General features: G+C 40.5%; 1 protein-coding gene across 1 annotated transcript in view; it reads right to left on the reverse strand.

The window, feature by feature from the left end:
- The window catches only part of hpse2 (heparanase 2), a 54,266-nt gene that overhangs the window by 33,304 nt on the left and 2,952 nt on the right, over positions 1-18,010 (reverse strand). The window contains exon 3 of the mRNA XM_076743436.1: positions 17,579-17,740. Within this exon, the coding sequence (XP_076599551.1) occupies positions 17,579-17,740 (162 nt within the window). The remainder of the gene's footprint in view (positions 1-17,578; positions 17,741-18,010) is intronic.

Below are 18,010 nucleotides of genomic sequence, written 5' to 3' on the forward strand. Positions count from 1 at the left end.
ATGTCACACTGAACATCTGACATGTGGCCACGCTTGTAGAGAAGATGAAAATGTCACCAACAAACCTAATTTTTGTGTCACATCACTCACTGCTTGCTGGCTGGCTGTTGGTGTCACTGTCACTGAATGATGGCAGATGGCTATATGCAAAGAATTTCTCTGTCTACCTTGATAGAGAAACAATGGCGTGCACTTACAGATCACAGCACATGAACTGCTTTTTATACTGCACATCTGTATGCTGTCAACATGGATGTTAAAGATGAAACTTGTAAAGAGTTTTTAAGATAACTTTTTGGCTTTTTCCTGTATGCAGAGGGGGAGGGAGAGAGGACGATGTGCAGCAAAGGGGCGTCACTGTATATTTTTAGTAGTTCTGTGTTCAGAGCATCTCTTTGAACACATAAAACCTGACTACTGAGACACTAATGTTGCTTATTTTAAGGTGGAGCTGTTAAAGACAGGGCTGTAGGAACCACGCCTGACATTTTTACAATCAGAGATTAGTAACACTGTCACCTCCAAAGAGGGCGGTTGTAAAGCTTCCACATCTTATCCGGTTAGCCATCTCGTCACACACCTCTGCTGATGCTGTAATTGAGCTCTGATTGCTCTGTAATTGCAGAGAAACAAGACTCCAGCGGGCAAATGAGTGAAACAAGAGGGCAGCTAGCCCAGGGCTTTACTGCCCCTGAACCATCAAAGAGTTTGGACTTAAAACAATGTCTGCAGCCCTTCCCACAAAACACCTGCTTAAGCTGCAAACACAGAGCAGATCACTGATTACTCATCTGAAGGGGAACATTTTTAGGCTCTTAACAAATGTCTGTTTCAACACCTTGAAAATCATGTTCAAAAATTGGCAAAGACTGGCAAACCAACGGCAAACAAAACATTAGTTTTGGGGCATTTAGGACATGTGCTACATTCCCAGCTCAGGAGGGTTATCTTTGATCCCAGGCCGTGTGATGGATGAGGGTTATGAAGACCAGATCCTAAGCAGGGCAGCAAAGCAAACACACGGTATCCCAGACTCCCCTTCACCACTAGAATAATCACCATAATCACAGCAATCATCTTCCACTCTCAAACTATATCCACACACATTACTTATGCTTCAGTTAAACTGGAGGTTCAGTCTTCAGCTAAATGAGCAGAGCCAGATTAAATAGTTACAGAATCCCCAGCTTGCATTACAACAGCTTTATAGGTAATTATACATTCATAATATCACATGATGGGAAAAGTTTTGTTTTTTTTTTAAGAAAACTACTACTTTTGTAGTGTACTGACCATGTAAGCCATGTGTTATTTTGTCATTTAAACATAATTACTGATAATCAACCAAATCAAATATAATTGAATGAGTGATGGAATAACATTTTATAAATTTATGTCATGATTATTCTTGGATAATATCTGTACAAATGTCACCAAACCTTTGCCAATGACTTGAAGCCAAGGAAATACTTTTTATACGCGGTCCCTTAACATGTAGAATAGCCAGATTTTCATAATTCAGTGTAAAAAAAAAAAAGGGGGGGGGAACAAAAAATCAGCAGAGTTCCTGCTGGCCAGTGTCGGACCAACGCTACAGGGGGTACCTGCCTCAGCCAGGCGGACCATCTGTCTTCCCATAACTCTTAACATTTAATTCCCATTTGAGCTACGGCAGCAAACTGTTATGACAAAGCTGGGACTTGAGATGGATTTTCCTGCCACATGTTTGCACAGAAAGAGAATGGGACTTCTTCCAACCAAGCAATCACTTTGAAAAATATCACCATAAGTCTCAAAACTGCCTTCTTATCAGTCTTGTACCGTCTGTCAAGCACCTAAAGCTGCATTATAACAACCTGAACCAATGTCCACATTTCAAAACCTAGTTTTTTCCACCAGTTGTGTTTTCCATCTTTACTGAGACATGTCTGGCAGAGGTTTGCATGCATGTGAGAATTTGTTTTTTTATTTTGTTTTGGCCAATGAGTTTGTTTAGATGTTTGAGGTTTGAAAAATGACATTCTGCTTCAGTGCTTTAACGCTTGCGGTGGTGATTTCAACTGATGCAAAGCCGTACTGTAAGGTTTGTTCAGTTTTACAAATAAATACCAATTCATTTACACCCACTGTGGGAAACCTCAGAAAATACACTGACCTGTCAAACTGCTAGCAAGCTCACACAGTACAGACCAATAAACACTTTCAGAATTTATTTTGCTCATTGATTTGATGTGCACTATTTAGACAGCTCTGTATCCATGAGGAACCAATCCAAGCAAAGCAAAGAGTTGTAGTTCTTCAAATCTCTGACAGGGCCATTACAAGCAATACTCTCTTGAAAAAAGCAATGAAAAACTTCAATAGAAAGAAAAATATTTTATGATTATGCTGGTTCTGTACTTTCTGTGAACTCTCTCTTTGTTTACATTCTACCACAGGCTGGACCAATCTGCACTGAGGGTGGTAAAGTACACTTTCATAGTTCAAACTTCTCCTCAGGATGTTGATGTGATGACTTGGGTATACCTACATATGAACAAATCTGACATATCCGGCTATCTGACATAAGTAAACTCCACAGACTAGAAGCTTGAAAAGGACATTTATGACCCATTTACACCTGTTATTAAAATGTGATCTGTATCCAGGTACGATACAATTCGCATTTACGCTTGGTATCTTAAATGTGTTCTCAATATTCACACTGAGATCAGATCTCTGTCCTCCAGAGCAAAACCTGTTGGCTCTGTGACTAGATATATTATATGCCTTGTTAACAGCAGATCAACTGCAGAGACAAGTGGAACACACACTGTCACACACACAATTCTTTCTTACTTTATATAATTAATTTCTCACCCTTATTGGTTCGATTTTCATGCAATTCTGTTGAATAATGCACCTTTTGGCGCTTTCAAGGCACAGGAAAGCTGTATAATCAGTAAGTCTAGGCATGTCTCTTCTCACTTGCTTAATCTTCAAATTTGAACAATTATGTTGTTTATGTTGGATAAAAATTTGGAAAATATGGCATATTGTGTAGCGCACGCACTCCAGTGTGAGGCACGGATTGCGTTTACACCTATCTAAGATCCAAACACAATGGAAACAAGACTACCTCCAGATGTGGTCAGGCAGATCCCATCACATTCTGATCATGGCACATTAACACCTTGCATTAACTTTTTCCTTGTCCAGATAACATGTTTGGATAAAGATCATATTTTAGAAGATGTAAATGGGATCCTAGTGAGTTTGTGAAAGTAAACGGAACGAAAGTAAACAGAACTATTACAGGTGACTATACACACAAGCCTGTTTATACAGAATAAGATGTGTTTTAAAGGGTTTCAAGTTGGTGCAGTGAAACTGAATCTTGTTTTAAAGTTTTACTTGTGAGCATTTTGACTCACTCTCAGTTGCCAACTCTTTCTTTTCAATGTGTAAGAATGATTAATGCCAATTTACAACTTTAGCCAGTGTACGCCTGGTGCTAAACATCTCACCTGTTTTGAAACTCCTGGTTGAATTATACCTGAAAGCTAAACAACCGTAGGTCACGGTAAAGTTATGATGTAAATTATGGTAAATCTATAAAAATAAATAAGCAGGAGATATCAGTTGTCCAATAGTACGACTGCATCACCGGCAGTATCACTTAAGTGTTGAGATGCTAATGTTGGTTTGACCATCCTCATGTCAGACCTGCAGTGGAGGATTTTGAAGGCAGTGCAGTTCACCAAGGAGAGAGCGAGTGACATTGGGCCAAGGCTATTAGCATTGGGAGTGGGTCAAGCTGGCTGCATTAGACCTCGGGTTTCATACTCTGCCAGGGGAAGGACCAGGCCAAGCCCAGCCAGCCAAACATCTGCTCCTGGTTTGAGGTGTTGGCTCCTGCCACTCATAGCAGAGGTTCAAAACCTCAGGGAAAGGTTTCACTTGGCCTCCTCCTGTCTGGGCCACTGCAAGCAGTCCTGTACGCTCCCTAAGGGAATGCAGGTCTGAGGAAAATACCACCGAAAATTCAATTCCACTTTTCCTTTCCGTGCTCCCTCCCCTGACCGAGGCAAATTTCATTACACACTTATGGACTCATAAAATTCCTTCAATAACATAGCAGAGTGTCTTGCAGAGCAAAGTTCCTTCAGAATTAAACAGCTTCAGAGCAAATGGGCTTGGAGGGCAACCAGCTATAAGAGGTGAAGTGCCTCAACCCATGAGAGCCAGGCATGTCTCCACTCCAGTTCTGTCTGTCTTTCTTTCTTTCTTCCCTCCCTTTTCTTTCCTTTTTTCCTTCTTTCTTTATTTCTTTACGGCACATAAACAGCTTCATATTACAGTTAAGATATAAATTAAATATGTTTTAAATGTGTTGCACTGCTAAAGTGATGAAAGCCCATAAAATAGTTTACATATTTTCTCTGTCATCTTGTAACCATACATCAACCAGCATCTAATAAAATGTCCAAATAAAAACCCAAGGCACCAATTACTGGATACTTAAGCCAATTAACAAAAACAGAAACAAAGACAGACTTTGGCAAGTAAGAAAGAAAACAATTTGGTCACACATCTAACATTAAGCTTCCATTACCTCTCTAATGAGCCAATAAACTTTTCAGAGGTGACTGATCTTAAAATGTAGCCAAACCGCTATCTGTTGTTGGTCTCAGTAAAAGTAGGTTACCATCCGAACAGCCAAGCCTGAACTGGCTTCCATATGTGCCCGGCCAAGTTTCTAGCATATTTTTAAGATTTACAAACAAATATCTCCGCTCTGACAGAGACTTGAGTTCTGAACTTTAAGACTTTCAAAGTTCTGTCTGACCAAAAAACACATCATGTTTCTCTCATTTCAGTTTACAACATCTTTATAACCAAAAACAGTGTAAACAAAAAGCCACACTGTAATCCATTACTACCTAAAACTGTTGGGTAATCAGTATCTTTTACAACAAACACAAACGCAACAAGTCTGCTATGAAGTTTCCAGTTAAGATTTTACATTTCAGCTGTTTCCTGGAACTCTGGATTACGTTGTTAGGACACTGCAGTTGTTTGTTACTTGGTTGTTTTTTTGAGTCTGCACTGAATCATTGTTTTGGAAGGTAGCTGGGCACCTGTAGGGTTGAAGTTTCTCAAAGGAAAGTGGTATCAGGTCATTGCCTGGATTTGTACACAGATGGGTCAGGGGTTTGATGTTGGGGGTGAGCAAGAAAGACAATCCATGAGCCGAGTGCCTGTTGATGAAGCCTACAGCTAATGACATTTACAGTATCTCTCCCCCTTATGCATTATTTGAGATACATATGCAGCTTTTCTCACCAGTTAGCAATGTTCTTCCTCTATAGCTGTGCATGATGTTGCATATTCATGTTGCATGGCAGGAATTTGAGAGAATAAATGTGTTCAGTTTCCAAGCTGCCAAAATGTACAACCTCGATTACCAAAAAGATGGGATACTGTGTAAAACATAAATAAAAACAAAATAAGTTGTGTTTATAGGAAACAGTTTTAAGTGTTTTTAAGTGTTCCTGAATCCATGTAGTAATATCCTTTATACCAGTCATTCTCAAATGGTGGGTTGTGACCCAAAAGTGGGTCACAGACCCCTTTTCAGCGGGTCGCGGGCCTTTGCCTGGGCAAAAAACAAATGTTAAGAAAAAAATCCTTTTTTTTTCTTTTTTTTTGTAGGGGGATTTTTTTATGCAACGGCGTGCTGTCTATTCATGTCGTGGCTTGGGTTGCGGCTTGTAATTAAGGGGTGATGGTAGGTCCTGAAGCCAGACCAGTTGAGAACCACTGCTTTATACAATCATGTGTTCACAAAGTGGTGAACCTCGCTCCATCCTCGCTTGTAACGACTGAGCCTTTTGAGGAAGCCCCTTTCAGACCTAATCATGATACTATCACCTGTTACCAATGAACCTGTTTACCTGTGGAATGTTCCAAACAGGTGTTTTTGGAGCATTCCACAACTTTCCCAGCCTGTTGTTGCTCCTGTCCCAACGGGTTTGAAATGTGTTGCAGGATCAAATTCAGAATAAAAATCAATGAATACTACTTTCAATTGAGTATGTGTCAAAAAGGATTAGCTAATTATCCCATTGTTTATATTTACACAGTGTCCCAACTTTCTTTGAATCTCAATAATGCATGTTCATCTTGATCTTTTGGAATCCAGACATCTGAATTTCCTGTCTCTGTGAATGTTAGTGATTATTTGGGGGTATTTCAAGACCTTAGGGTGACACAGCAGACACAAGCGGACAAGAACATCTCCTGGTAAGTGATGTGTGTCATGCTCATGATGCTCATTTTACCATTTTTTACTTTCACTTGTTTTTAACAAGCAACAGACAGATACTTTCAGAGCTTTTCAGACACCATCTTACACAGATAATTAGGAGCTAGCTTCTTCACATATCCCTCAGGGCACATACATGTCCTCGTTTCATGTGTGGGTCAGAGGTCAGTCACAGCCGGGAGTGATGCCTCTGGAGCAGGAAGAGCTTTAGTCTCTTTCTCAACTCTCTTTCTCTTTCCCGAACCCTTCAAAAAGGGAGGACATGTTTTATCAATTACTGTCTTTTTTTCTTTGTTGAATGATCATAGAAAACAATGTGACAGTTGTTTAATACAGTTTTATTCATTATTTCATTGTAAATTTGATACAAAATGCAATTGAGCATTACTTTTATCCACTGAATTATAAATACATCAGAAACAATAAAAGCATGCTTACATTTAGAAATATGTACTTTTTGATGGCACAGACACAATATGAAACATGCATTGTTCTGTTTTTCATCTGAAAGCATCAGAGGTAACCAGAAATTTACGCAAAGTTCGAAATTTTAGTGGCTTGTGAAAGGTCTTTGGAACCATCCTTTTTATTAAAGATGTTTTCTTAAGAGAGCTCTGAAGATGGTATTTGTGCTCTGAGGCTGCTGGAGAGTCTAACAAGTGTGAAGCTACTGAACCCTGGGGCCTTACAGATTTGCTCAACCTTGAAGCTACAGTTTTACACCACAGGTGTCGGCTGGGTCAACGGGTCTACACTGCCAGAGCTGTCTAAGATGGTAAAAAGATCGGTTCAGAGAAAAACTGAAAACACTTTTTGTTGGTCTCATATGAGGAAAAATGTTTTGTCCATCTTTATATTTTGCTCTTTGCTCTTTTTATGCTTTCTCTGTTTTCCATCTGTCTATTGCTGCTATTTAATTTCTCACGCCTTCCATCCCCCTTTCCTCCCTCTCTCTTAATCGAACTTTGTTCCCTCTCCCTCTTGTTTTCTCATTTTGAGGGCTGAGAGCTGCACTGCGAATCTCCAACCCAGCAGGATACCATGGAGTGATACATGGCCCCTGACAAGGTCCAACACAATCCAACCAGCCATATGCTCCGAGTGAAAAAAAAAAAAAAAAAAAAAAGGAAGAAGAAGAATTAAAGAGGATTCACAAGTGGCCAGAAGAGAAACATGCCAAACTCTTACGCAAGCAACACTTTCTGGAGTTTACACTAATATATATATATATATTTGACACTTTGAGAGATTAATGTCCCCGGGGCTGGAGTATGAACACTGGTTGGCATTTTCTCAGTTAAGTAGGCAAACTCACACATTCAGGGGAATGATTTAAAAGAGAAGAAAGAGACGAATAATTCAAACTATGATAGGAAACTTAAGCGAAGCTACCATGTTGGATACAAACTAAATGAGGAACAGATTTTGGTGAAGAAAAGAGGAAGGATGCAAGGCTTATGTCTCGGTAATGTTAAGCTCGGAAGCTGATCAGGCTTACAAACTGTTGCTGACCGCACAAATATGAACATGATAGAAATGTCATTTGTGCAACACTGTGTTTCTTTCTAAACAAATCTGCTGTTGCTAATTGGCATTATATAAACTGTTTTTCTCTGAGACTGAGTTACAAGAAAAGCTCTAGCAGTGCAGAGAAAAAAATCCCTGAATATATCTTACATTTAGTCAACCAGAGAAAAGAAGAGGTGAAAATACTTGGTCTGAAGTTATATATGAAGATATATCAAAGAATTTTGTTGTGCTCAAGTCAACTGAACTCTTCTGATCTTTACTGACAATGACTCAACTACACTGTGTTCTCGCACTACAAGGAAAAGGAGACCCTTTCCATGAACATACACCCACATGCAGAAATGCCTGCAAACACTTGTGTGACACTAATGACTGTGTTAAATTCCAGTGTATGCAGTTGAAAGAAGAAATATTAGCGTAACATTCTTAAACACCAGGTCAAATCACCTCTCTAAACAGTGTTTACAGCTTCATAGCCCCTTACTAGCCCCTAGTTCCAGTACAAGCTTTCACACACAATGAATACATATGGGCAGGCAAACAAACACACACATAGGGTAATCTCATAAATAACGGATGACAGCCTGAGAGTCAAATTAAGGAAATAAAATGTGTCTCGCTGGTAATGAAGGAGGCATGTTTCCCCTTAGGATAACAACTTCATCTGGAGTCATACAGAGCTGACACTCACACACATACGGTGCACGCGCACACACACACACACACACACACACACACACACACACACACACACACACACACACACACACACACACACACACACACACACACACACACGCACGCACACGCACACTCAAGAGGTACTGACATTCCTCCTACAGGTCCATCCCATTGGTATGAACTGGATCAGAGCAGTCAATAACACAGTGCCATGATTTGAAATTTGACACAAAACGTATGTTTTCTGGGGAAAATGTGGAGGTTGGATGTCATGCCAAACAATCATAGGAGAGGAAGGGCTGCTTTCAAACATTTCCCATGCATCAGGCTATTAAAATGACATTCGTTTGCAGGTTGCTGGCACTTGTCTCAGGGCATATTGCAAACACATGGAATTACATGTTATGTCCATCCATGATTTAAACACTCTAGGTATTCTTCCGATCAAGGAAAAAACAGACACTTCTGGATCTGTGCAGGCCATGTGGAAGGAGTAAAGAAAAAAAGAGTTTCATGCTGAGCTTACATAACTGCTGATAATTGTAAACTGACAGGTAAGACTGAAAAAAACAGTGTGTAACAAATTCAGCCGAACACACATTAAATATAGTAAGGTCATGTAATTTTCTGTGTATTCACGTTCTGACAGAGGCCCTTTGTCTGAAGTCTCTACTCCGTGTTACACTGTGAAAAGCCTCCACGTGTGAAACTGTAGCAGTCACAATGGTGTGCCGCAGGGCGTAATTCTGGGTTCAAAACTTTCCACTGTGCACATGAACATGACTAATCAAATCATTCAAGGCATTGAAAGAATGATTCTTATTAGAGATGTGCTCAAAAAAAGAACATGACTTTAAACACACGCAGGGGACAAAGGCAGCTAACTAAATCCTTGAAAACCACAAATGTAGGACACTAAAACTTACAGCAGTGAAGTTTAGCTGCACAGACTATTGAGAAAAAACACAAATGAGCATGGCTTGTTTCACATAGATATCAGTAAATGAGATACAATTTAAGTCAGTACGTTGATATAGTGCAGAACATTGCCTCAACTGTCCAACTGATGAAGTTAGCCATGATTTAATGTTCAAATTGATTAAGTTGGTTACAATAAGACTTTGATTCAGACAGTCTTTTGATGCAACCAACAAATGCCAAGATTTCAATTTGCTGTGCCGGGTTCATGCCAGCAGCATTGCTAGCCATTTTCACAGAACTCCCAGGTCTGGTTTCAATATATCATCATCATCAGTGTGTCGACGGTTGGCATCATTTACTCTAATGCCACAAACAATTTGCCATGAAACCCTAAAAACCAAAATGAGCAGAATTCAAATCCACTTTGCAATGGAAGGCACCTGAATTTATTTTTTTTAAAAAAAGTCATGCAGATTTAAAGTTGGCATTTTCACAGATTCCTTCAGAGTTTAGTTTGCTAAGATATCATTTATATCACCAATCCCTAGATGTATCTAGCCACAGACCGTTAGCATATCTGCTCTGCTTACTGTGTTTTTCATATTCTCTTTCTCTCAGCAAAAAGCATCAAGTGTCAAAAATCTATTCTCTTCTTGTATTTCAAGTGCAAAAAGCAGTAGCTTTCTTTCATTCAACAAATTATAAAAGCGCTGACTTCCATAATCCACAATCCATGCCAAAATTGTTCGGTTAAAACAAATTTGTTTCATTCATCACTAAATTATAGAAGAGAATTTGTGCTGAAATTGATAAAAAGAAAAAATACAAAAGAAACTGCTAGTTTGTGAGGTGAGTGATTAAAGCTGCAGTAGGTAAGATGGAGAAGAGAGCAGACTTAGCCTGAAAATTTGAACCAACACAAGTTCCACGTCACTCCCCCTCCCTCTCCGCTGCACTCATGCCCTGCCTCCAAGCCCCTCCTCCCTACGGCGTCTGCGCGGCTGCTGTGGCAACCAGTAACGTTAGCCTTAGCATCAGAAACAAGCTAACTCTGCCCAGCCGCTACATCACAGTCGCTAACATACCGTATGCGCTGCGGAGTGTTACTGTAACAATCACCATATTAGCTTTATGGTTATTTGTTATTTTAGCCGTATATACTGTTGTTGGCAGCGGCGGTATGGGCAGTTTCTCTTTTGCGGGTGGCAGCCGGCAGCATGAGCGGAGGGAGGGGGCGGTTCGCAGCGTGTGTGAGAAGTGATTGACTGATGTCAGACACTCCCTCAGACGCTCCTCTGGCTCTGATTGGTTGTTTTGTGTCGGGCACGGTGGATTCTTGCAAATCGCAGTAGGAGCAGTAGGTGGGACCAATGCCGCTGGTTTTTTCTCATGTTTCATGTACTGCTGTCTGGGCATAGGGACAATTTTGGCAAATATGACAAAAAATTACTTTTGTACAAGTTACCTACTGCAGCTTTAATACAAAACCACTGTTTGAGATCACTGCATTGATCTGATGATGTTCCAACACTTGATTTAGAAAAACATGGATACTCTGTTTACAGCAGATTAATGAGTTTTTGACTCCTCTCAATTGTTGGCTGTACCACACAGCAGAGTTCCAGGTACTTGTCTTTTAATAGCACAGTAAAGCAAACAGCGGGGCAATCTGTTGTGTATGTGTATACACAACCTTCTTCGCTTTATACCTGCCCTTTCCAGGATCCACAGCGCTCATATTCTATAATATCATTATAAATGTCAACAAATCAAAGCAGATTATATTCATTCTCTCACCGTCACGGCAACTGGCTGCACTGCAGTGTTTCAGTGTGAAACTTGGCAGGAGAACCTCCCATAAATCTGCATTCAGCAGAAAGCTAGAGACAGACCTGGTACTGGGGCAGCTGCAACACCAAAATCTAAATCCTTCACAATTTACATCTTGTCTATGAGTGTGTGCACATATTCACTGAGGGAATTTTGCACAAAGAGATAATGCAGGCGTTGGAGAAACAATTCTACTTCATCCTTAGCAAAGAGGTTTAAACATTAAGGGAAGTGTGGATAAAAGGCAGGGAGGAGTCATATAGCAGAACTAATAGGATGGATGGGACATGTTTCCCACTGTTCCAAGAAAATATGTTTTGATTTTCAAATGAGAAAAAACAGAAAGTTATAACTGGAGGCCCTCTGACTATAGACAGCTGTGCGAGTTTGTTTTCATGAAAACATTTTCGAGCCATTCACAGATGTTTAGTAGATTCTCCTTTCTGTACATATGCGTTATGTTTGTCTTTCTACATTTCTAACCTCCTGCCTTCTTTGCACGTCAGTTTAATGACTCATCATGTTTTTTGTCAGTGACATGACTCAACAGTGACATGACATAACACAAACTATGCAACTGTACAAAGCAACTGTAAAACACTGAAACGTGTCCTGTTTAGTTACACCATCAAAATATGCAAGTACACAAACTGTATTTTTAATAAGATAGAGTGCAGAGTGAAGTGTGGCCCAGAAAGCACAAACCATCCTACAAAGCAGTTAACTAGGATGCTACACGCTTCGTAGGAATGTAAACAATCGCTGGTTTAATTTTCTAAATTGGCATCTCAAACCTCTTTGATCTTTTCCATCATGCTTAGTCAGATTTTTATCCCAAGTCCAGGTAAGATAAGAAAATAGTTCAGAGATGCACAAATTAAATCTTCCTCCATTCTCCTCTCCATAGTAACTCAATAACATCAACACTGGATAATTCTGCAAAGGCTATGTTCAGTGGCAATTTCCAACAGCAACATTTCTAAAAGTACTGCTTTCTACAGCATCTGCACATGACAACCAAGGTACTGCATGGTTATGTTTGAGAAGGACTGCAGACATGGCAAATAAACTACATTTAAGGCAATGGAAACCATTGGTTAAGGTTTGTGAAAGATTGTGTTAATAGTTAATCAGGTCTATGACGAGATGTCTCCTGCGCAAAGCTCAGACATGGTGTACGCCCGTCCACTGCCCATTGTGTGCTGCAGATTCGTCCACCATGGAGATACCACCTCCGGCCAAAGCTCAATTTAGTTCAGCTTTGACTGCAAACATGGTAGAAAGTCAGGGCAGTGTGCACCACGCTGCACTCTGGCTGATGCAGCTGCTCAGGGGTGCGTAGCCGCTACCTCAGATGAAAGTAATAGCCTTGCTCTGTAGCACTTGCACGCTTGTTGTGAGAGCAGGGTTACATTAGTATTGCTTCACACTTTTCTATATTGTTGCTCCTCTCATGTTTCCTGTCTATGGAGTCCTGTAGCTCTCAGTGAGAGGCTTCTGGCTATGACTGCTGAATCTCCGTGTCAGTTCAAAGACAGGCTCAGGTATTAGTGTCTCATGTACTCTCAGCAGTGTTTACTTAATCCTAACAACTGATTAGACACTATAAACATTTGTGTCACCTGATACTCCCCATGTGAGATCAGACTAAGAAAGAAAGAAAGAGGAGAGTCCAAATCATGATGTAAGGCTGCATGCCATCTGCCTGATCATGAAGCCAATTTTTGACTCATCTCACATTAAAATAAGGCCTTTTAATGTGATGCCTTGAACCAAAACTTAGGATATATCAATAAAACTCAAACCTCATGGATAACGTGGCATCAAACCAGCCACCTGCGGCCCCTTTGTTTGCTTTGTTTCACTACAGTTCAGTAAAACTTACACACAGGAACAAAGGCTATGCTGTGCTCTCATTTCTGCAGAGGAGGAATCGATTGATTTAAAGTGTTCATGGATGGAAGTCTCAAGATGTTTCAGCTTTTCTATCTTACCCTGTTTTCATTCTCCACTTAGCAACTGCAGACCTCAGCAAAGTTTACAATAGTCCCATCATGATGACTGATGGTGATGATGCCCGTAACAACCAGCTGAAGCTGAAGTTCAGACTGTTGCTGTACCCTTGTACTTCCTAGATTTATTTACGTTTGTGCTTTACAGCATGTGTGTTTTTCTCTCTGTGAATCTGGCTCTGAATCCTGCTCATCTCCCATCTAGGTTATTGCTTTCCAGAGGAGATGTCCTACTTAGCCCCTCCATCTCATCCAGATGGCTAAAATAACTTGTCCAACAGCAACATTACTTCAGTGTCCAAGTTGTGATTCAACCAATTAAAAATCCCAAATAAAGCCTTGCAGCTAGAAGGCACTGATTACTGCTAATCTTGGTCTTTTTGTATTTATCATAACATAAAGAATTACTTATTTTGTTCCTTATTTGTGAGGTTGCTTGTACTAATACAGACTAACTATGAATTATTCTTTTTTTCCTTACTGTCCAAGGAACTCCAAACATTAGATGTGATTAAATCATGTATGATTTTCTGTTGTGCACAATGTTTCCTCGTGAAAGTCAACAAAAACAGTGAAAGAGAAATCCCTCCAGCAGAAAAAGCAAAACAAGTTTCCTATTCACTGCCTCATGAGCAGCTGCAGACCTTATAACTTAAAACATCCTATGTTTGACTCTTGCTTCTCCAGTTTCCCAGCATTGGTAAGATTTTCTTCTCGTCTGTGTTCACAAATATTGATAGGCCGGCCTTAGACGACAAGAATAACACGGTATAGGAATTCCTGAATTGAGGTGTGTTTATCCTTTGAGCCTTAAACCCGCGGACGAGGCCAACTGAGGTCACAAGTTGAACGGACTGACTGCCCCATTCTCAGAGGTGCCAAATAAACATAGGACTTTCACATGAAGTCACAATATACACAGCTAAACTAACAGTAAACACAAGTGAGAAAATGAGGGAGAGGTGTTAAGCTGTGGAGAAGAAGGCACACAGGAAAAGAAGAGAGGACTGAAGATGTGATCCCTGATGGAGGGATATACTCCAGCAGAGAGACATGAGATGATGCAGGCTATGACCTTGTCTGAGCTCAGGGTATTTTCTCAACTTAATTCCCCTGGTGGATGCTTGTCTGCATGCATGGGTGTGTGTGTTAGCTCAGAGCGGCCCCATTATTGATAGCTCTAACAAGCCTAGGTCAAAGGTCAGACAGCGGTGAGTGGAAAAGGATGGAGCGAGACTGTTAAAGGTCCTTTAAACACCACCTGCCTTCACACACACCCATACCCACACACACATATACATATATATACACACACACACACACACACACACACACACACACACGCACACACGCACACACGCACGCACACACGCACGCACACAGTGAATCTCGGCTGATTGTTACCAGACCATATTTAAACACATCCCCAGTGCCTCTGTGGCCATGTTACTCTCCGCCACAAAGAGGTCTCTGCACAGATTCTAGCTTAGACAAAAAGCTGAGTTTAACAGTGACACCATAACACAAACACGTTGCCACTTTTTAGTGTCACCAATGCTTAACTCTTTGTACCATAACAAGGAAACAGGAGCCCCATCTTCACAAACAGTCTTTGAAATACATCAGCCAGACTTTTGAACACCTCTTCCCAGGGACTGAGCTGCAGCTTGGGTCCGTGCTTGGAAGAATGAGAGCCTCTGTGAGAACATGTCACAGTAAATCAGCTTCGGGTAAATAAAGTCCTACTGCTTGGCTTCATTACTCAGTCCCCGCCCACCAGTCTGATAACAACAATGGCACCTGCACAAAAACAGCATGGCGCCGCTCTCTGTTTCTCAACTCCACTTTTACTTGTTAACAAGAAACATCACACAAAAGACAAACTTCTCCATAGGGGCCAAATCAATCAGTGACATGTTGCAAAGATGTCTAGCATGCTGAAAAATATTCAGCGGTGATTCATAACCAGCAGAGGTTTTAGTGCATCAGTATTTCAACTGATATTTCATCATACACCCATCTGTAAAATCAGTGTTAATATTAACATTCAAATTTTAGGTATTTAACAAGAAAATGTACAGTTCGTACCACGGTAGAATAGGCTTAAAGGAGCTGTGCATATTTTATCATCAGCAAATCATTACCATGTTTATTTTTACTTGATTAATGTCAGTGAGAAGACTGGCATCCTCTGCAGGCCTCCATGCTGCAGCAGAGCAAAGTGTACAGCAGTAAAATCCCTTTTGTGACAAGAACAGGCTTGGGGGCAAGTGGACAAATATATCCACTGCTGGTTGTGTTCTCTCTTCTTTGGTGATATTAGTCATTGTAATTTGCTCATGGTCATGGTCTGCCTCTGAAGGATGAGTGAGAGCCACTGGTCAGAGACATACTCTTGTTCAGCGAGCTAACCCAGAAGCACAAAGAGGCCACCAACGGCAGAGCGGCAACGGGGAGAGCAGCACGTTAGAGGCAGTTTTATTTTGTTTTCGGTCAAGTTTGAATGAAGCGTGTTTTCCGATGAGTTAACAAGCAAACAGTCTGGGTGAAACAGAGAAACAGAAGGTGTGCGGTTGTATTTTTCTGTTCTGGTCTGTTCTTGTCTGGGACTTTGTTACTGTAGTACTGAAAAACTTAAATCTGGTGTGATAGTCACATAAAGTAATTTTCTATACTTGTCTGACTGTTCCTGTTGCATTACATATACAATGCATGGCGTGTCTGGCCACCACAACCACTCTACAGCACTGTACTATATTAGACTGATGAAAATTGAAAAAGTCTATTGTAGACACTTGAAAATGATGGGCCTACGTGGATCATCCTTCAGTCTCTGTGGCAACAAGATTAAAGAGCACATGGAACACAATGCCTTTCAACACAGTCTGAATACTGTAAAATTAATGACGTTACACCATATTGCGTAACTCCTGGAGCGAACTTGTGAATTCACCCCTCACACAAGCAGTTCCAAATTCTTCTATGTATTTATCTTCTTTGATGAATGCAACAAGGTCATGTTTTATCTGTTGCACTTCAGACTATTTGAGAACATGCAGCCGATACATGTTATTCATATATGGATCTATCAGTCAGGCGGCCACACACACAGGGTCTCTATGTTCCAAGGAAGCAAGATCTTCTGAATTTATGGAAAACACATTGCAGAACAACTCGTGTGAGGCCACTGGCTCTGTGTGTACAATGACTAAACATATAAGTGACCCATTTAAATTTGTTCTCTTGAGGCAGACCCTTTGTTTTATCTATCAATGTCTTTTCAAAGCACATGGCCAAATATGTCATATTTCTCAGTGAACATGGGGTCATGTACATCTAAACTTTTTAACTATGTAAAGGTATTGTAAAAAAAAAACAAAATTAATGTATTTTCTTTAATTGGGTTGGGGGTCAATTCCCAAGTTTACAGTGATTTTTCCAGGAGCTCTTTGACTTTCAAGAATCACTTTCTGGGTGGTTTTCTGTTTTGGAATAAACACCCTGCCCACCCAAAACAACAATGCCCACCAACTGTCTTGTCAAGATACTGAAGAGGGTAGGAAGTATGCATGAGTCTGTGTGAGTAGGCAGCAGAGCAATCAACACTTGCAATAGTATTATCGCTTTAAAGACGCTCTATTTTGTGTTGCTCAGGGGTTAAACTTTTTGTACTTTTCTAGTCCTTCCTTTATTTTCTTACATCTTAAGTTTAGTCTCTGAGCTTCAAAGTACTTTCTCTATTAGGTCTACCTTAACAAACCAAATAACTTTTAATTTGGATTTCTTCGGCCTGTAAAACCACAAAAAGTGTGTTAACTGATCCTTTCTGACTCCGTCTTTGTAGGCAACTCACTGCCGGGCTCAGGTTTATGGACGATTCCAAAAACAGCAGTCAGACGAATCCCTCATTTACTTTCTTCTCCAGCAGTTCCTCATTTCCATCCCAGTCAATCACAGATAAGAAGGGCAGCCCACCCAAAATCAGGACTCCAGACTTCTGCGGTCGGGTCGAGTTAACCAGTGAAAACGTCAGCTCTCTGTTTACTAGTCTGTGCTGCTGCACCGCTCTATCCATCTCCACATTCCTCCTTTACAAATTACATTTGTCATTCTGAAAGCTGATGGTTTCCATTGGCATGCTTTGAAACTTGTGTGAGTGTATGCACACATAAGCATGTGCATGAACGTGTATGACCTACAGGACCTACAAGTCCAGACAATGCGATGTGAACAAACACGTGTTAGGATTTCAGCATTCGCCACAAGAAGACAGATTTTTGTGTGTGTGATCTCCTACCTGTTATTGTAATGTTGCTGTAGATGTTGGACAGTTGCTCTTTGAGCAGGACGAGCTGTGTGGTGGCGGCCTTCTCCCGCTGCAGCTCCAGCATTATGTCAGGATGGCTGGCCAGTTTGCAGCCCTTCTGTTTGTCCAGTGCGATGTCACTGCGCACTATATCTGCAAGACGGCACAGATGGAGGAAATGAATATTGCATTAATATTTTTGTTGGGGTGGATTTGGACAATATCCTTCTTATGTTACTATTTTCACAAGTTAAAAAAAAAACTTTGTTCAGTTTGCTTTAAAACTTGCTTTTCAAGTCATCATTTTTAACACATTTTTGTCTTCTTTTGACGCATTTTTTTTTAAATATATGCTGTTCAAAACTAACACAACATCCTTAGTGTCCTACAGTATGTTTTATTAGCACCTAGCTAAAACTAATG

The sequence above is a fragment of the Chaetodon auriga genome, chromosome 11 (assembly GCF_051107435.1).
Source record: "Chaetodon auriga isolate fChaAug3 chromosome 11, fChaAug3.hap1, whole genome shotgun sequence".
Taxonomy (NCBI): domain Eukaryota; kingdom Metazoa; phylum Chordata; class Actinopteri; order Chaetodontiformes; family Chaetodontidae; genus Chaetodon; species Chaetodon auriga.